The following is a 20,235-nucleotide window of genomic DNA, read 5'->3' on the forward strand; positions in this document are numbered from 1 at the left end:
TAGTACGATTAGGAAAATGACCGTGGCCTCGCTCAGTTTCCTAAATGTCCTAAAAACAGTGGGAGGGACGACCTTCGTTTCTTCGAAGTAGGTTTGAACGCGCCGCATTCACAAGTGAGCGGTGGATAATCAATGAGGTCTTTTCCGCAGCCTGTTCAAGTAAATAAATACCCCATGTGCGACTTTCGATAAACTTCGGCATGTTGATGTTTTAATAATAGTTGTAACAACCTCGTGTCCGGCTCAATTAAAGAAAACAATTATTAAATAAATACTGTAAAATAGGCTACAGAGGGCATTGGAGCGTGTACAGGGGAGTGCGTTCTGACGTAAATTATAGGGACCAAGGCAGTTACAGCACTGTTTCTTTAGGACTATTAGAGGAAATTGAGGAGGGCCACGCTTGTATTGGTAATCTACAGCCAAACATCCCGAACTACATTATATTTCCTAGCAGGTTTCAACTCGTGATAGGTACTGCCTTCAATATTCACTGGTGCGTGTCGAATTGTCTCTGCCTTTCAGAAAAACGTATCTCCTGTTTGTGCTGTATATCCAGCTTGAAATGTGCCGTCTTTTTTCAACTGTCGGTCATAGCTCTAAATTTTCAGGAGTCCGCAGTCATGGAAGAAACTCCTAGCGATTCTGGTCGTCATGAAGAGCCGGACCCGAATACAAATGAAAAGTTCTTAGCTGCTGTTGAAATCGTCAGTTGCATGCCCAAAGATGGTAGGACGTTGAAGATTTTGATTTTGATCATCTGGAAATAAATGGTAACTGTTTTCATACCTGAGTTAGTGGAACTCTAGCGCCACAGAAGCAATCAGTTGAGTATATTTGAGAAACATAAAAGAACCTTCTTTTCGAGAAATAACAGTGAAGCACAGTCGCACTCAAGGAATCAAACGAAGAGGGAAGAGAATAGGATTGCGAATAAACAGAAAGACGACATAGTTCATAAAGATCGTCTACCATGTGGACTGAAGAGTACAAGTTGAAGGCTCACAAATATTAAAATTTCATCATACACGTTCCATGAATATGGAGAACGACTTTAAAAAAGAAGTAAATAGAAGGATGAGAGGGCCGTGGCCAGCATTCGCGTCCGTGCACTACGGACCAGCTGACGGAACAAGAGTTCCGTGCCCATTTGTTTGATTCGAGAGTACTTCCGGAGCTCTGCTACGTAGCGGAGATGTGGGCAGACACTGCTGTTACGTCTGAAAAGGTAACTACTGCTCACAGAGCCCTTGCGAGATGCCTCCTGAAGGCTATCCAATGTTCACAATACCCCGCCGGTCTTCGCAACTCTGACTTAAAGGCATCACCCCACGAATCTGAGGTGGTGCAGATTTCAGGTGGAGTATTCGTATACGGGATGGGAGACTATGGAGAGGGAGGTGATTCCGTCCATTTCTTGCTAATTGCCGTAAAAAACGGCCCGGAAGATGCGGCGCCGCACAAGACTGGCGCGCTCCAATCGAACCTCTTGTACAAAATGGTGCGCCAAAACGAATGAAGCCGTATCTTTCGGGCCGTTTTTTACGGCAATTAGGAAGAAATGAACGGAATCACCTTCCTCTCCGTAGTCTCCCATCCTGTATACGAATACTCCACCTGAAATCTGCACCACCTCAGATTCGCGGGGTGATGCCTTTAAGAGGAATGTCCCGTCTTCGCGACCCTGCGAAATATATATCGAAAGCCAAGCATCTAGACCTGGACCGGCCGAATAGCAAGGAGAGTCGACGGTGGATAGACCAAAAGAGCATTAGAGCGGATCCCAAGAGATGTCAAACGCCCTCGAAGGAGACCGCGAATTAAATCGGGTGCTCGCTGCATGGATGGACCAGCTGAGAGCTCAGCTGGTTATGGCCCATGAACCTCGTCAACCTCACTCACGAAACTTGAGGACATCTTGGTTGATGACTGAGATAGAATGAAACGAATGTAAGCCCGCACGCTAAGCGAAGACTGTGCCAAACTTGATTGGGAGGATAAAAAACTGACCTGACACCCTCGAGTCATTGCATTCATTATCCCAACACGCGTTCATAAATCTCACATGATTCGGAATCGCAGTCGAACTCGACGAATTCCCGTAGGTATCCGCCATGGCCGTGCTCCTTATAATTCGTCGCTTTTTCAGGTCCAGTAACGACAACAACAGATGAAAAATTGGTGTTCTATGCTCTTTACAAACAAGCCACTGTTGGTCCCTGCAACACTCCCGAGCCCGCATTCTGGAACGTGGTAGAGAAGTTTAAATGGTTAGTTGAGATAGTGTGAGTGATTTTTTACTTGCAATACAGTCACCGCATATACAGCAATTTAAAAGGAACGCTTGGAACGACCTCGGTGAAATGAACTCCAATGTGGCCAGAGCGTCCTACGTCAACAAACTCCTGAAGAAAATAGCGAGTGTCAACAAAAGTTATGATGCCGAGGTACTGCGAATTTGTATTCGGTTCTTGTCCTGAGTCGAAAAGCAGCAAAACAACGTTGTCTCTCCTGTTGCGGTGTAGTGGAGATTTCTTTACTTTTTATCATCACACACGATGGTTGACCCACTAAAGAATCGGATTAGTAAACAAGAAGTTACAATTGTTGGATCTTTCCTTGTTTTTTCCAGAAATCAATAAGGACAGGGAAAGTTATAGAATAGTTCCACTTAGATTTTAGCGATTTTCGCTTCTTATGAAGTCTTTGAACACAATTCAATGATTTTTACTTCGCCCAGTAACAAGTAGACAAACTCAGTAATTTAAAAGTAATGAAGACTCATTTAAGGGCGACGTATCACAAAATTAACGTGGTATGGATACGTGATGGGAAACATTGAGTTCGTTGTGCAGATTACTTGTGCGGGCGTGGCCCCGTCTAAATTCCTCCTCCTAAGCGTCCCGAAAAGCGGCGTTTGTCTCTAAGAGGTTCGTTAGATCACACCGCTCTGTATACGTTTTGGTCAGCCCAGCAGCATATTCATTGATTCTACTTGAAAAGGTTGGTGAGGAGGCCTCATCGATCTTCGATCGCTCACTCGCGGACGCGGCGCGTGCGCAGAGCGGATAGCATTCGCTTGCATCGTAGGAACAAGCGCAGTTTTCCTCGCCGTATTTTCAGGATGAGTAAGGAAAATTGAACGAGACCGCCCTTATTCGTAATCTACGCCCCGAACTTAATCTTCTACACCAGGTTTCACACTACGTCAATCTCGTGATTTAAATTTTTAGATTTTTAAATTTTCATTCATGTCAGAGTTTCGCAGGTACTTTTAAAGGACTGGATGCATGGAGAGCTGTATGAGAAACTGCTGCCCAAGTTCGCTATCATAGGACTTCGTCCTTCTGTGAGAATAAGCAGTAGGAAGAGTGAAAAGTCAATGGAGGAGAATGACTACGTACCAAAGCAATATCCGGAGGCGGTCATTATTCTTGCTTCTCAAAATGATTTTGAAGCCTTCTGAGATAAGCTCTACAGATTGATGAGGAGGAGCACAGTGACACGCGCTCGCATTCTTCATCGCCCTTTGGGAACGCCATTTCAGATGCGGACTACGTGGATTGCGACGAGGATGGACGCATTTCTAAGTTCATGCTTTTAACGGGTCCACTGCACATTCTAGTGCAATTCCTCCCTATTTTAGGTCGTCAAATCATTCAGTGAAATCGTACCATGAAGTCGAACCGAGGTATAGTAGGAATAGAAGTGATAGCGTCTTCACCAGGTACACCCATCAGATTGAAGACGAACTAAAGGTATCTAAATCATTGATTGGCATGCATATTTTGCATAAAATTTGCCACTTTCAGTTAATTTCACAGCAGATCCTGAACCTTTCCAACGCGGCTGAGCATCGCCATTCTTCGTTGAAAAGCATCTTCAAAAAGGCGGTATGTCCTAACCTTCCGACAACTACTTCACTTTATTTCCTACACTTCACCCTTATAGGCTGTCTACTTCGAAATTCAGCGCGTTAGGATCTTTCCACTATGGGATTTGTGGTGTAGTTCGCAAGTATAAGGCGATCACGCAAAATTCCCCTTCCCTTCCCCTCCTCCGACTCCACTAAAGCATGCAGGAAAACAACACTGGAGACGACCTTGCCGCATCGGAGCATCTACGAGGCACCTAACAACGTGCCAGATCTGTAAGCGTAGGCGTACCGCCGCATCCGCGAGACAGCGCCGGCAGTGCATTGATTGTCCGCTCCCTCGCAGTGGTGTATTTCCGCCGACGCTGTGGAGGCAACAGTTAGAACCGAGGGGGACCCTCGCAAACTGCAGCGATGGGTGGTGCCGATTCCAGTGCGCTCCTACTACCGCTACGCTCCTCCGCACCGCCTTGAGAGAAGCCGCGTACGCAATTGCGCACGTGCTTCATGTCGTTTTGACCCCACTATAGCTCTGATGAAAAGAGAGACACCCACAACATATGGTGAAGATTGCTATGGTCTTGCCAAAACGACCTGAAGCCTGGTGCCGTCGCTTAGGCGGCAGCGCTCGAAGCTGCGCGCTGAAGCTAGTGACTGCGATCGAGGTGGAACTCTTGTTCGCTGCAGTTGGCCTGCAGACTTGAGTAAGGGTCCTACCGCGCTTTGCCTTTTATTGAAAAGCAGCGATCGGGGCTTTCAGTGGTGGGTTTTCTTTTCATAGATGTCGGTTACCCTCCAGTAATGGGTAGAATTAGGCACGTAATTTTACAAGTATCGCATCAAAAAGCGAGACACCTTTCTCAACTCCATAAATCCAGAAATCTAGTAGGGACTGGTCAGTCACTCAAAGATGGAACTCTTTACGCAAGGTCGAGTGATCAAACTGGGCAAGGAGGTTCTTTACACCTACACCGATGCTTCGTTGGACAATCCCACGATCAGCTAATTTTACGCCTTTCATCTTATCACTCTTAAAAGTGTAGGGTTGCCTCGCACGTTAATTTCATCATCCACGAAGTCAAAAAGGATTGGAGCTGTCCAAATGAAATCGAAGTGAAGAGTGTGCACTGTATGAAATTTGTTTTGAAATCTAAAATACACTTTAAATTTGGAGAAGTTTAAAATAAAAGGATGGAGTGGGGAGATTTTAGTAGTCTATGGAACTTCAAACGGTTGCACCATTGTAATCCCATAACGAGGGAACGGCAGCTCAGACAGGACCACAGACGAATTTTTGAATCCTCATGGTATTAGATAAAGGCGCTGCGATTAAGACTAAGCGTGTGTGTCATAGTTATTATCGTTATCCCACTTGCAATTTGCAAGAATGTCAGTCTCGAGGGGAAATCGTCTTCTCTATTATGAGACGTCCACCCTTGGTTGAAATTGTTGTGATCTACGACGGTGGTCCAACTGCGTTTCAGCTCATATGATGTACATGGTACATCACGGAAAACTTTATGAATAGATTTTATTCGAAATTCGTTTGTGAATTAGGTAATTTTCAGGAAGAAATTGGGAAAACTCAATGCAGATCCCCGTTTTTAATTATACTGGCGAGAAACATCGTTGGTAAGCTGCAGTCCGGTGAAGTGCGGTCAAAAATCTCGCCTTTTCCCTGTAGCCACGCAGTGGCCCAAATTTCAAAACCACAAAAAAACAACCACTTTTACTTATTTGTTCAGACAGATCATTATTTGATGTTGTCCTGTCAATCGATGCAACATTGACCGAACAGTATCCCGTTTCTCCGTGAACCCTCCTAATCGTCGTTCGTGATGGAATATCCCATCGCATTCCGAAAAACCAACCAAATAGATGATGACGTGCTCGAACACCTGACACCATGCAGACAACAGAGCTATTCCCGTGTCCAGTCTTGCGCTATTATTTATGACATCACCATTACTATCTCACTTTTCAAAAATCTGAAATAGATTATCTTTGCAGACGTTCTACATGTTCATGCCCAACGGGATTTCTTGGAAAACCGTTCTCATTCTGCTCGTCTGGCCATTTATTGCAAACATGCTTGTAAAGAAGATTAGAAATATGATTGGTATTTGAAGATAAAGAATTTTAATACAGCTTCATTGGCATAACTGAGTACAGCTACGAGCTTTTGATCTACCTGGAGTGTACCTGTATAAAATAAGAGTAAACATAACGGAAATGGCAGTGAAAGAAAGGCAAGTAGACATACAACACTGGTAACTTCTGAGGCAAGTACGGGGGCAAACTGTACATTTTGAGGTGACCATGTTGGATCAGTAGCGATAAGCATGATTATCATGTGGTCCTTGGTCTCTGTAATCTCTTGGATCCCTCTGGTCCGGGTAGTAATGCTCTCTGCGATTATCTGGAGAGTAGGCGTACGTTGACGAGGAACCGCCCGGATATCCACGAGAATCGTACTGAAATGATGTGGATGAAGGTTCAAAAGCGAATAATCTAGAATTTAGGAAATGCTCAACATTCATTCTAACTTTAATAAGCACTTCTTGTTTTAGTGCAGCCTTATAATGAAAACTCTTCACAAAAAGAAACAGAATTATTGTCCGAATAGAGACGAAAATGAAGCTGTTCCCGAAAAACTGTTTTAGAAGCAGTACGCTTCGATAATTTATAAGAGCTATGGAAAGAAGGTACAGAATGATCGGATCTCGCATCCAAGAAAACAATGCTTTTTTTCTAGTAGTTTCTTTTTTATCATTGAAGGGCAAACGATAGCACGATGCATTACTAAGCAATGAAGGAACCTTCATCGCTGTATTCATTGTAGTTCAGCACTTGACCGACCCCTCTAGGTTTAAACAAATCTCCTGAGTTGTTCATATTTCCAAACCAACATTTGAAATGTATTCGAACACTCGCCCAAAAATCCGCACCACGCCAGAGCGCCGCTTCCTGGAGGAGTACAGTAGACGCGATCGCGGTGGGACCTTCCTTTGTTTCATTCCTGAGGCTGGAAACTGGCAGGTAGCTATGCTGCAAGTGATACGGCGCCAAGTACGTAAAGCATACGCAGTATTGCACCACTAATGCAAGCCTTCTGAAGCAAGGTATGACCCTCAATGTCAATCAGTAACGAATGATTGCTAATATTCGATCCAATGCGAAATCGCTAAACGACGGAATCAGTTAGCATGGGTGAGAAAGTGTGCATAGGTCGTTGGCCGGGTAGGGTTCACACCTGTTTCTTTCCGTTTGGGCTCCTTTATCCTTCAATGTGCAGCACTGTGCGGCGCGACAAAACTATGAACAACGCTTTGAGTCAACACCCAAAGTATTCGTGCACATTGTTCTATTGTTGCAGAACTTAGCCCACCTTTCGAGAGCATTGAATGAGTGCAGACAGTGAACCGAGAAATCAGGGAAAGAACTCAGGAAAGTTTGCTTCTGTCTAACTTCGAAGTAGGAAACGGTAATTGCTAAGCACACATTCATGTAAACTTGTAGTGGAACAGCAATGATCGATTAGGAGGATCGAACTGATGCGCTCTTAGATTTGCCAAACTGTTTGTTTAGATGTACTGAATGTATCACCGATAAGCACATAGTCGGCGTCAAATCAGCTCAGCCGATGGACGCGACGCACGCAACGCAAGCTGTTTCTCTGCTTTCAAACACACACACATTCCCTTCCACAATTGAAAGTGTATTCCAGTGCAGCATCTTAGTGATGATACAGTATTTTCTAAAAGGGAGTTCGCTAGTTCGCCCTCAGAATGTCTATTTTTTGAGAGTGGTCTGTATAAAAAAAAGAAACAAAAGATTGTCCTCTTCATCGGAACGTAGCGCTCAAATGAGTGGGATGTGATGTTCTGAACTAAACAATGTGATTTCATGGCAATCCACAAACGACCTGTCATTAATTGTGCTCTGCGCGAGATATGACCTTGTCGTTTGAAACGACAATTCTATTAGGTCATTAGAGATAACGTTCTTCGATTTTGTTGCAGTTCTTCACATTTTCTCGTCAAATGTAACGAATGTTAATTCAGTGCACGATTCGCTCGACAGTAATTTTTGTGTTCAAAAACGTTAATTGAATTCGACTGATCACCGGTTAAAGAATGTCTTTTTGAAGGTCGCTGATCAACGTTTATATGAAGTACGAAACCCAAACACTTCTTAACCGCCTTTTTGTTCCAGTTACACCTGTGAACGAAGAAAAAACTTAAGCACTTTGTGCTTGTGGTGAATGGTACAGCCTCTGTTTAAGTCCGCCATTCTTTTGGAGCAACGGAGCGCGAACGGATGTTCGCCATCGCTTTGACGTGCGAGTGCAACTCAAACTGCAACAATAAGGACATTGAAGAACTGGTCCAGTGGTGTTCGCGTCATGCGAGGAGAAAAAAGCATGAGATCTGTCGATTTCGGTTGTTTGCCACTGACAGCGAGTTTTATTTCGCTGTTACAAGCTATCCCAAGGTCTCACGCCAAGGATTAACAGCCGATCCTCTTGTCTGACCGACCAGTCACGGAGGCTTACTCTTTCCTCACGAAAAGGATTGGTCTGCTTCCAGGTGGAGCTAAACGTAAACAGATGTAATGTGTTCTTGAATCCCCTTCGAGGACAAGGCACGGTTGATCTGTTAAGCCATCGCGGTACGATAATATCCCGAGACCAATGTCATTTGCGTTTTTTATTGAGGTCATCGAGAAAGGTCAAATCATTCCATGCCACCTCCAGAACCGTCTATCGCTAGACCACCTAACCATTCGTAGCGAAGAAGGTTAGCAAGTGCTACCAGAATTAATGTGAAAAAATGTCTGACGTGAAAAAGAGACAAAAATATCATCTGATAATACAATTGAAAATAACGTGCAACCTTTCTGCATCCAAACATTCTTGCACCTATTCTTGCTACCCTCTCAAAATCTCCGTAAAATGCTTGTTTCTACGGAGGAGATGGTAGTGGAAGCTCTTTTTCGGGTGCCTCACTACAACGCAATATAATAATCTCTTTGTAACAACAGTTCTCTGTTTTAATTCTGATTAATACAGTAACTAAGACGACTACGGAAGGAGTAAACTAGTTACAGTACTTAGAATGATATAAATCTTCAATGTACTATCACTAATGAGCTTTTTTAATCTTTTCCATTTATTTCTCACCTCTTGAAAGTGAGCAATGTCACTGTTAGTGAGTCTTCTGACTAATTAGAAGTTTTTTAAAGGAGATGAATCAATAAAATAGCTTTTCGCTCGTAGAAGTCTAAGTAATGAGATAATTATACGCAATAAAGGTAATTATTGTGGAAGAAATCAACACATCTTCACTACACCGCTGCACTCGCGTAACCCTCTGAATGCCACCTGAATGAGTCCAGTTTATCTCAGGACAAAAGTAGTCACTTGTGCACTTCCGGCTATCAAATATATAAATCCCTTTTAGCCGTACACTCACATCATTTACACGTTGATTCATTGCAAATTTTAAATAATTCGCATTAGGTGGTGTTTACAATCGGCGTTGTATCGCATAATTTTCCGAAAAAAAATTTTTTTTGGGTGGTTTTTTGTTTGTGGGAAAATTTTTTTTTAAATTTAATACTTTTTTCTAACTGAACACAACTTTATTATTTATAGATGTCAATCAACAAAATATGGTCATCATGATCCAACTATAGACTTAGACTATCACCTCCAGAAGTCAAGAACTCCTTCGGGTGCGAGATAAAGAAGTGCGAACTCTCACTTTGCAGCTCTTCTGAGCCTCGAATGTTTTCTCTCGTAAATGCAGCTTCAGTGGCCGAAACCAGTAGTGGTTAGACGGGACAAAGTCAGTAGAATAAACAGGATGTAGTAGAACTTCCCAAGCAATCTCGGCAATTTTCGTCACTGAATTCGTGGGGGGCCCAAATCGACATCACTTTTCTGTGACCCAGAGCTCGAAGACGTCTGACGATTGTTGTACGGCCGCACCCAAGCGTCGTTTACCCGTGGTAGCATTGGACTTGTCTGCTGAGAGCGTCACGCAGAGCTTCATCATTCCAATCAGTCGGGAGACCAGAGCGAAATATCTCCTGACTCGAACCGTTGGGACAAACGGGAGACGGTCCAGTTGGATACTACATCTCTCTCGAACGCAGCACAGATGTGAGCAGCGGCGTCGCATTTGTTGTGTCCTTGTAGGAATTAGTAGTGCACGATGACTCGAATTTGACTTGGTTTATTTACGTCATGGTTGAATCCCAGTGAAATGCGCCCCATTATATACCCCTCTGGTGTAAGCTTCCAAAAAATTCTAATTCAATGACTCTTAAATCCTTTATCAAAAAAAAATGTGGGCACAAGACTTTCGGAGCAACCTAGTAGATGCTACAGTAGCGAGACTCCCAAATCACCTGATTACTATGATCAAGGGTTTTCTTCGCGCCTGCCCGCTTATGAGAGCCCAAGACGTGGCCATTTTCCTTGAATTTCCGTAGGGCAGGTAAAAAAAAAACGACTCGTATTGCAATTGCATGGGCAGTTTTGTTCACAATGGGATCCCCGCTGGCTCCGTTTGGGCCTGGGAGCTGATTGAGAGTCTCGTGCTCCTACTTCGAGTTGTTGTTTTATTCATTCCAAGTTGTTTTAATCCGATTCTACACTTTTTTGAACGCCAATAATATGTTGATAAATTAAATCAAATCGGGCAAAACTTCTTACGTCCTTCTAGACATTGTGAAGCAAAGATCAGGTCCCGTCCTTCAAAGCACATTCGTTCACTGTTTTATGCATACAGATCACATATCTCATGAAAAAGTGCAAACCTGAGGATCCATAACGATTCCATTTCGACGATTGTATATTCGTTGGAATTTAGCGATTATGATCATCAGGAGAGAGATCTGAAACTTGATGATAAGATTGTTAATTGTTTCTCATACATCATTTCATCCGCATCATGGAACCGAAATACCCACATGGAAGAACTGCAGACCAAGGAAAAAGATGCCGGTTGCAATTCGAGCCAAGTTTCCCTGAAACGTGAAGATCATCATCTCTCACAAAAAGGTGCTCGTGAAGTTGCAGAACCGCTCGAATCAGCGGCGAGTGACACTTCATCCTCTCGACGAGTCCGCAACTCGTCGAAAACTTTCAGCTTCTTAACACTTTCTTTTACGATTATGCTCTGGTTCTTCGGCGACGAAATAAAGAACGAAGAACCGGATGACGTGTGGTTCAGGATTGCGCGGAATCCAAACTATTGACTTTTTCACATATAGATTGGAGGAAAGTGATGGTGGTAGATACGGTTTTCGTCCTCGTGACAAATGTTTTGGGAAAATTTAATTTTCAAATTTAAGTGCTCCACTGCCCTTTAATTTTCATGTAAGAATCGCAGAGCTTCGTTGATAGATTTAAGATCTCCAACACTTCTTTCAGCAATTTCTTCTCAAGATGATGCAGTGGGATCCTTTTTTGGAGAAGAAAAAAATGCAGAGAACTATGTTATCTAGACAACTGTTCGCTCTCTAATCTTCTTTTCATCTCCTGTTCAAATTCGCTCAAAAATCCACAGATAACCAGTCGTGTTGATACCAACTTAGTGACCGGATAATTGACTTTTAAATAACATTTTGAATCAAATTTGATGAGATTAATATTCCACTGCAGCCCGCAAAATGGCGTCCGCCTAAATTGCACTAAAGATCACTTCCCGCATCCACTATGATTTATTCTACCGGATAAACGAGCACTGCCCGGTATGTGGGCGTATGGACGTGGTGATGTTCCTGTACAATAATGATTTTTACGTGGATGGATAAAGGGTCAGGACTATTTGTCATCACATTTTTCTAGTTATTTGTTCAGTTTGATTGATTTAATATGTTTGTTTGAGCTCTCCGTACTTCCGCCCTAGAACTCGGCGGTACCATCGCAGCGAGTTTGGGCCGGGAGGTAAATCTAGTCATACGGGATAGCGCGGTTGGAAAAAAAAGAAGTGCGGATCATTCTATTAATTATTATTACTAGATCTGCTCAAGAGATTCAAAAGATCAGAATGAAAAGAGTTAATGGCGGAGTCAAGAAAGTCCCAAAAACGAAGGAAAAGCAAATTGATTGGATTCGTCGCGAGTAAATTTGAATTTTAGCAGTTTCAGCCTTTAGATTATTCATCCAAAACAGTTTGACGTTTTAATTCAATGCCTCGTTATTGACCTTGGTAAATAAGGTGCCATTTCCTCTCAAGGTTAACGACAGTTGCCTATGAAACTTGTAGAAGCGATTTTCTAACTCGCAATTCTTCGCCTCTGACGCGGCCGAAGGGTCCAAAATGACATTCGTGCATATTTACGTCGCACCGCGAGATACCACCGCAGAATTGGGGTTGATTATCGTTATTCCACATGTAGCGGATATAGTCGTGTTACGATCGCCATAACTTGCGCGAATCTGCTTGTCGATAAGCATCGGGTCTTATGCGATCGATGAAGTGGATCGCAAAAAGAAAGTGGACGAAAAACACTAATGGAAAGACCACAGAAGGACCTTTGCTGGACGGTAATAAATTCTATGCAGAGACAGTTTTCCTGGGCGATGTAATTTGTGAATTATTCAATTTCACTCGATTTAAAAAAGTGATTAAACCCAAATACTGGCGTCACTTACTCATCAATCCACTTTTCACGTCACTTTGAGCAATCCCGAGAACTATGCATTTAGAGAGGAAGTTCTGCACTCTGCCACCTTCACCTCCGATTGTTCTCTCCACAACTCTCGAACAACAATGAAGTGTTACAAAAACCAAGCGAACACCGCAACGTTGTTATCACAGAAGAACTACTGGCCGATTCGAAGGTCACGTCGTTCTTTCGTACGTAGAACGATGTTGACCTTTACGGTTCGGTTTTCTACTTCCATGACTTTTCATGAGTTCATTTCACAGTCAGATCTCACTGCGACGATTAGAGAGGATTCTGTTTGGTAGAGCTTCTGTAAAAACTTTGGTGCTCGAGAATGTTCCTGGCATAGAAAGAGGCGGTGATTCTCCGCTTTAAGTGTGAAGGCAGAGCAAAGGTACTACCAAACGAGGAGGAGGAGGAAAGGAGAGGAAGGTAAAAAATCAGTCAGCAAAAATACAGTCGAATGTAAACCACTGTATTCCTTCTACAGAGAGAGTATGTTCAAGGAAAATTGCTAGAATTTTGGATTGAATACTGCATGTCTAAATACCATGACACCAAAACCAAAACAGTATTACGGTATTAGAATAGAGGAATTAATATGTGCACGTGGGTGTAGCGCAATCGGGAGAGGTCTGCTGGGGACGCATGGTCGATTGTTCGAAACCGCCCCAGTGCCGAGCAAGCTCTCCATCCCACGAGGTCGATAAATTGGTAGCAGATTTGTCTGGGAGGATAAAAACACTGATTGGATCACCGGCTGGCCCTCAGGTCAACACGCGTTCCAAAAAAACCCTCTACGATTACGAACTGCAGAAAAACGCGTTGGCGCATCCCAAGTGGATTGATACGCTAACGACTTTACCTTATTAATAAATATATGTGCTTAGTGCAGCCAATTTGTGATACGCGTAGCACTTGTAAACTTTCTGTCACTACAGAAGGCCCTAGCTGTCTTCTACATTCGATAATTAGGTCTTAATGCATTTGCAAGACTTTCAACGGAATCAGCTCCCATGTATCCAACAGCTTCTGCACAGCCATTGTCAGTGGCTGAATGGATCTTAAAGACACTATGGCCAAACTTCGTGGAATTCCCTAGCAAGTGCGATAAAAATATAAAGAAGAAAAGGAAAAGCAAAGAAAAGAGAGTCTAAGTTGATTATAAAAGGTTTTCTTTTGCAAATGAAATAGAGCTGATGTTTTCAAAACACGCATTTAAACAAGTTTTTCTGGAATGTAATCCTTCAACAGAGTTTGCATGAAGCGCTGGGAGCCGATAAACTATTATTGCCCTTTACTCCTCCCGAAGCCACTGCTTTCTCTATATACACCTCTTATTTACCAAACAGTTTTCTCCCGAAAATGGAGCATTTCGAGCTCTATAAAGTGTTCGAAATGCTTCATGTTTGCCTATTTTTTTATTACCACAGATTCCTTGAAGGGGGCAAGTCCATCGTAATTGTCCTTCAAATAAAGGTACAAATTCTTTCTCGGTTCAATTCTCGCACAACATTTCCCGTTATTTTTTAGGTTCTATCTCATCCCGCCAACTCTGTTGTGATCGTTTCTGCAATCAATCGCCTTTTTTGGATGACTTTTTCTCTGAAAAAGAAAAAGTACTGTTTTTTCTTCAGCACCACAAATTCACGTGTAAACTCAATCAATCATATCTTATTTATAGGCTAGTGCTAGGGAAGAAAACGATCCCCTCAACGATGCGCCACCATCCGGCAGCACTTCACTGAAGCGAGTATCTGGCGAGTGTGCCTAGCCTAACGCAACCGGTTCGACGCAATAATGCTGCTAAGCGGTGCCCCATCGCATAGCAATCTACAGGAGTATCGATCGGATGATCTGACGTATTCATTGACAGGATTCGGTGGTCATTAATAATCTGGATGTTCGGCTTGTTTTTTGTCCAGTGAAAGCTCAGTTATTAAGGTCTGAAGCATTTGTTTCCGGTTCTTTACAGGGTCGGACCCCTCGTGAAGAGTCGCGCACATGCACTCTGGCCGGAGGGTTGAAAATCTCATCGTCTTCCAACTTTGTTACTCTGAATGAGTCCCCATTGCTAAACACCTTGGTTTACTGAACCTTTGGTGAGTTCACATCCTACTGGATAAAAGAATGGAAGGAGAATTATTCGAAACCGAAGGCCTAAAAAAGATAGATAAAAAATAAAAGATATAAAAAGATATTCCTAGAACAATTGAAGTTAATTTCCCAACGTACAAAAAGTGTGGTAGAGGACGCCACATACTTCCTACAGTGCGTAAATGGTTGAACATAGAATTTATTTCCACCTCCGAAATGGAATTTAACCTTAAGGGAGATCGATACTATAACATTATTCCCAAACGAGTTGTATGCGTTGTACAACACCCTCTTTCTCCATGGGTTTCTTTATGGGTGTACAGCCAAGGAAGAATAAAATCTACAAGGTACCTCTTCCAAACTTAGTGGCCAGAGACAAGTCAGGAACTCATGGCTGAAATTACATTTCTGATAGTAGATCTAATTTTAGCCATGGATCAATTTTGCATGTATGTACGCATGTGTGCCCTTTTTACAAAAAAAAGTATACTTGGGTGTATACAAAAAAATTCTTCTGGAATTATTATTTTGCCCATTTCGGCAAGAGTGCTGCAGATAATTTTTCACAATGTAAAATTTCAATTCAATATAGAAATTATTGCAACCGTAATAAATCGTTGAATGATTCCCACAATTTTACCACATAGAAGAAATTCTCCAAGAAAAATAGTTTAAAGAATTCATTCGAACTGAACGAAAGAAAGAATTTTCAATGATTCAGTGAATGTTGTGGAGGATAAAGGGCTACATGGTTGAGTAGGTGAAATTAATTCCGTTTCACCACGCTTAAACGACTCAAACTGAAAAAAAACAGATCCTGACTGCATTATTTTGACTCGCTGTGATAAGAATGTTTGAAACATATGAGTCAGAGATCGCAAAAATATCGAAACTGGATCGGCTCCGCCGAAAACAAAACAAGCGATTTGAAATTGATTTAATTCACATTAGCTAACATTCTTCATAGCGAGCGAAGTGAAAACTCTGCCCATGACACCCCCATTCAGCTCAGTTGAAATCACAGATTATTTCAGAAATGGCGTCTATCCAGTCATACGCGAATAATAGACGTTATTTGTGTCCAAATGGATTCGTAAAGGTTCTTAGCAACAATTTCTCGAGCAAAATTTGCTTTTTTGCGACCATCAATCCTATCAGAAATTTGGAACATCAAAACTGATAGAGCAGAAGCCAGAAACGCTATCGACAAGAAAATCTTGAAAAGATCTTCAAGAAGAGAACCTAAAAAACGGAATTGATTACCACCACAGAAAGTACTACATGCACTTGAGTGTCTAAAGAAGCGCTTTTAAAGGAGTTTTTTTTTTTGAAAATGTTTGCGCTGTTCGTGACACAATTATAAGGAAATTATTTATTAATTATGTGATCAACTGTGTATGCTTACCGTTTAACGCTGCTATAGAAAGTGCATCTAGTAAACGCCGAATGGCAGATTATATGAGGAGTGGAAAATCAGGGAAAAAAGGTGTGAAGGCGGCCCGCCTTCTTTTCTTAGCAAATTTGAAAATGTATCTATAGATTAGTAAACAAAGGCGAAAGTCATAAAGTTAAGCTGTAAATATGAAAGCTCTCCGCCTACTTTTTCCAATGTTTCTGAGGCGTTGAGACAACCTTGAAGTTTATATCCACATTCAGTACACATTAGAATAATCGTTATTGTGGGAATCGTGTGCCTCATCTTGTTGGTCAACAGATGGCATCAAAAGAAATTTGCCTTGAGAAATAAGAAAAATTGACAACGAATTTTTCTAGAAATTCCATCCACATCTGCGAAGAATCTGAACTGCAACTGATTTTTCCTCACAAAACGCAAGGGATAGAGTTGCAGTAATTGTGATTAAATAAGTAATACCTCGGTAGTAATTACAAGTAATGCTGAATCCTTTCCAGACTACCGAGTCCAGCAATCTTTGTTCCTTCTTTCTAATCTGCTCAAGAACTGCCATATTTTCCCCATTTATTCATGATTTTATTCCTGCAGTGGATTTCCAACCCTAATATCTCGATCATAAACCTGGACTTGAACACGGGACGCAGTTACACGCGGGAAAATAGCACGCATTTGATAGTTTCGCGAGGATCGACACGGGTAATAATTATAGCAATAATTTTACAAAAAAAAATCAATAAAAAAACTCAACAGTCAAAATGGATCACTGAACCCATGAAAAGGCTCTTGATGTTCACCTTTCAAGCTAAAAGAAGCACTTGCCGAAAAGAAAGCGGCTTATGCAAGGGGACGAGGGGAGCCATGGTCGAGAAATCAGGTCATGGTCTCTTCAGTACAATGAGTTACTTCAGCACCTCTGCATGACTCAGTTACCCAGAGAAGGATTGCAATTTTCCCCTTCCCTCGCGAAACAAATTGGATTTGTAATGCGCACAAAAAAACTTTGTGATTGGGTGATGGGCACGTGATAATCGACCAGGAAGAAGAAGTGTTATTGTACGTCTGGTCTCGGGAGAATAACCAGTCAGATCCAAAAAAGGTGTACGCGTACTGGTTACGTTACGTTGTTAACAGTTAGCTACGTAATTTATGAATGTAATTTCACGAGTGCTACGTTCCGCTCCGAATGCGAAGCCAATCGCAGAGAACTGGAACACATTCCCGAAACGATGCCTTCATCAGATGGCATCGCAGCGCCGTGAGCGGGTTTCTGCCCCGACCGACCACACCCCATCGTTTCGGCGCGCGATTGCGGTGTCAGCGTCATCACTAACACTCACATAGCTATAAATGAAGATGAACAGCACGGAGATGAGTCCACGGATGATGTCGATGCCCATAATGATGATCCACGGGACCAATAACCATTGATTGTAAATCGCTAGTCCTGTAAAGAAAAATTGACCGGCTCCCCTCATTTCCTTGCCGAATTCGGAACTTGAGCTCGAAAACTACCGATCAGCAACAGAATCGAAGCAAGAACGACACCAACGTAAATGAAGATATCCACAAGAAGAGTTGTGTAACGCACTGAAACGGCTGTTTTCAAGAGGAAGGGCTTATGTGGACCGAAGTGAATGAAAACGCTCACATCCGGCTTCGTATTTCAGTTCTTCTGTGTAAAGCCCGAAAGAACAGTGGTATGTGGTCGAGTCTTCCACAACGACCGTCGTGTGCCCTCCATGGAATGTTAGTTTGCGGTTCTCTGCAACATTTTTCGTCTAAAAAGAACTCAGCTACACATCAAAAACTGATGACCAAACGCAATAGGAGCACATTCTTAACGCGTTAACCATAAAGGCGATGGTATGCGAGAAATTATAAATAACGCTAGGGTCCCATATCCCGAGAAAATTAAAAAATTCATCAATGCAATTGAACTTTGTTCTTGTTTTTCTTTGTATTACATTTTTGTACAACATTTCAGACAAGCTAAAACTATCCGAAGTCTGGTGTAATTACGTAAGCGATTGCGCTAGAAGTGGCACCATGGGACCCTTACTCTTCTCTGTAGTCTAATTGGAGGGCCCCATTTCGAGCGCCGTCCGTTATGCAACTATACAAAGCTTCATGCTGTTGTGATCCCGTAGTGCACATTTTTACCGTTTCTAACAAACTAGTGGCAGGTACAGTAAAGGAATGTGCAGCTTTGGATCAAGGTTGCTTATATGTACTCGGCTATTACAGTGAATCTGTAACTTTTTATTCCTTGCGAAGTGAAATTTGCGGTCCCTCGAAACAAGAGCAGACGAATTTCTGCAGCTAATAAAGCATACAAAGATGTACTGAACACGAACAATTCAAAATCTATGTCATTCTTGTAGTAAAATGCACTCCTTGGAAGAATTACAAAGCTAGCTGAGATGTTATTAAAAATATCTTCAGTCAGCGGTTCCGATGCATTATATTGTTAAATAATTTCTTATACAACAAATAGCACAAAAGTAGTAGAAATACCTGCAGCCAACTTTCCCTGAGCTTCCAGTTCACAGCTGCGATAATGAGATGCATCACCATGATTTGCCGTATCCGATAATCCCCACCCGGCCAAACCAGTAAGCAGTGAGTAAAGAATCTGAAGGAGGAGGGTGAAGAATCTCTGAGGTTTCTCAAAAAAAAGTCATTGAAATAAATGCTGGCTAGTCGAATTCTATGAGCAAAAGACATCTAATGGAGTAATCAGAAACGAAGATTATAGATGGATTTTTATTATTATTTATTTATTATGAATAAGAAAGAACAGAAAAATTAGGGCATCTGAGGAAACCACAAAATAACCAAAATAAATACCTACAAGACTTCTTTATATCTAATGTTAGAGTTCATGTTCTTATCACAAGATTTCAAGGTAAAAAAGGTGGGTCACATATGTTGCGGACAATAATGAGATTATGTGAGCACGATAATCGTGAGTAGACGTTTCCAGAAGACATTAAATCATTTAGATGGTGGAATAATTCCCAAGATGTCTGAGGTGGGATTTACGAGCCATCGAATATGCGTCAGCGAGCTGTGCGTAGGATGTTTCACGGATCCGAGCGGGGAACTAATGAAAATAGTTGTTTTGGCTAAGAAAAATTACTTGGCGGTGATATCTTGGAATGTCGGAAATATGTTCTTCAGTTGTTCTTCACGTATTGGATTACTGTGGACATGAGTATCCGGAAATTCCAAGTGACAACTCCGAAAATAACAGTAGTACACGATCAAGGATAAGTAAATAAACGCGGGAAGTATTCTCACAACAAATAACAGCGATTCAAATAAAACCAATCGAAACCACAATAACGGAATACTCACCAAAGTATACAAAGCGACAAATACAGTAGCCAGGGATAATCCACAACAGAAGCAGCTGCGGATTTGTACTTCGACCTTAGCCATCGCTACAACGTACGAGGAATGGTGCCTTTTCGCGCACTTCGGTGGCCATACTGTCTGCCCACCGTATAGCTGGTGCCGCCCTCCGCCACATGCGCACAGCGTCGTCGCTTTTCTCGCCGGACCCTCCGCGCGGACCACGCTCACTTCGCAACTGTCGCTTCGCTGCAATCATCGCGTCGCTCAGCACGACCACGCCCAAGGACAAATCGCCGACGAAAACCTAGTAAACATTGTATTCCACCGCCTCCCACAGTGAGAGGAGGGATGCCTTGGGCAATCGCCTTGTAACTTTTCTGCTCTGCCACACAGTTCTCCTTCACCACTGATGGTGCAGGATTGGGTGCAGGAGGGTTGGCGCTTTCCGTAGCAGTAACTACGGAAGCCATGCGTCATACGAGGGGCAAGACTTCACCATTTGTTAGTTTAACAGTTCTTCGATCAAGAATTGGATCGTTGCTCTTCTTTAGCATTGGTGTTGTTATGAAAGAAAATACCTATAGGGGATAATACTCGAGACCTTGACTGCACCGATGTCATACAACTTGAAGCCATTCTTCAACGGTTGTAACTCCTGCATTAAGAATCTGCAGGAAAAACTACGGCATTGTCCTGCTACCGTCTAATGACATCTACCACCTCTTTAGTTACATAGCTTCTATTGACCTATTTTTTGTCCCATGTGAGTCAACTCCTATGTTATTCTCGGAATAGAATATCGAAAAACTCA

At 42.4% G+C, this 20,235-nt stretch overlaps 3 protein-coding genes across 4 annotated transcripts; 1 reads left to right on the plus strand and 2 right to left on the minus strand.

Annotated features, from left to right (window-relative positions):
- Positions 1–623: 623 nt before the first annotated feature.
- Positions 624–6,001, plus strand: RB195_010844 (uncharacterized protein; the record flags this gene model as incomplete). Of its 2 annotated transcripts, none has more annotated exons than XM_064192014.1 (8): positions 624–729; positions 2,150–2,270; positions 2,339–2,447; positions 3,269–3,424; positions 3,481–3,590; positions 3,647–3,758; positions 3,813–3,893; positions 5,885–6,001. In XM_064192014.1, the coding sequence occupies 8 exons, from the start codon at positions 624–626 to the stop codon at positions 5,999–6,001; spliced, it is 912 nt and encodes a 303-aa protein (XP_064049596.1). The 2 variants fall into 2 exon arrangements, with proteins under 2 accessions (XP_064049596.1, XP_064049597.1); XM_064192013.1 differs by having other exon boundaries at positions 3,281–3,424.
- A 200-nt stretch (positions 6,002–6,201) lies between these two features.
- On the minus strand, positions 6,202–19,508 carry RB195_010845 (uncharacterized protein; the record flags this gene model as incomplete). Its single annotated transcript, XM_064192015.1, has 8 exons — positions 6,202–6,348; positions 10,700–10,777; positions 10,853–10,909; positions 17,405–17,511; positions 17,580–17,654; positions 17,716–17,829; positions 18,582–18,699; positions 19,425–19,508. 8 exons carry the CDS (start codon positions 19,506–19,508, stop codon positions 6,202–6,204), a joined length of 780 nt encoding a protein of 259 aa, XP_064049598.1.
- Positions 19,509–19,648: 140 nt separating this feature from the next.
- RB195_010846 (uncharacterized protein) lies at positions 19,649–19,894 on the minus strand (the record flags this gene model as incomplete). The annotated part of the gene is made up of 1 exon (XM_064192016.1): positions 19,649–19,894. One exon carries the CDS (start codon positions 19,892–19,894, stop codon positions 19,649–19,651), a length of 246 nt encoding a protein of 81 aa, XP_064049599.1.
- Positions 19,895–20,235: the final 341 nt, after the last annotated feature.

This window comes from Necator americanus, chromosome III, assembly GCF_031761385.1.
Source record: "Necator americanus strain Aroian chromosome III, whole genome shotgun sequence".
In the NCBI taxonomy this organism is placed as follows: Eukaryota; Metazoa; Nematoda; class Chromadorea; order Rhabditida; family Ancylostomatidae; genus Necator; species Necator americanus.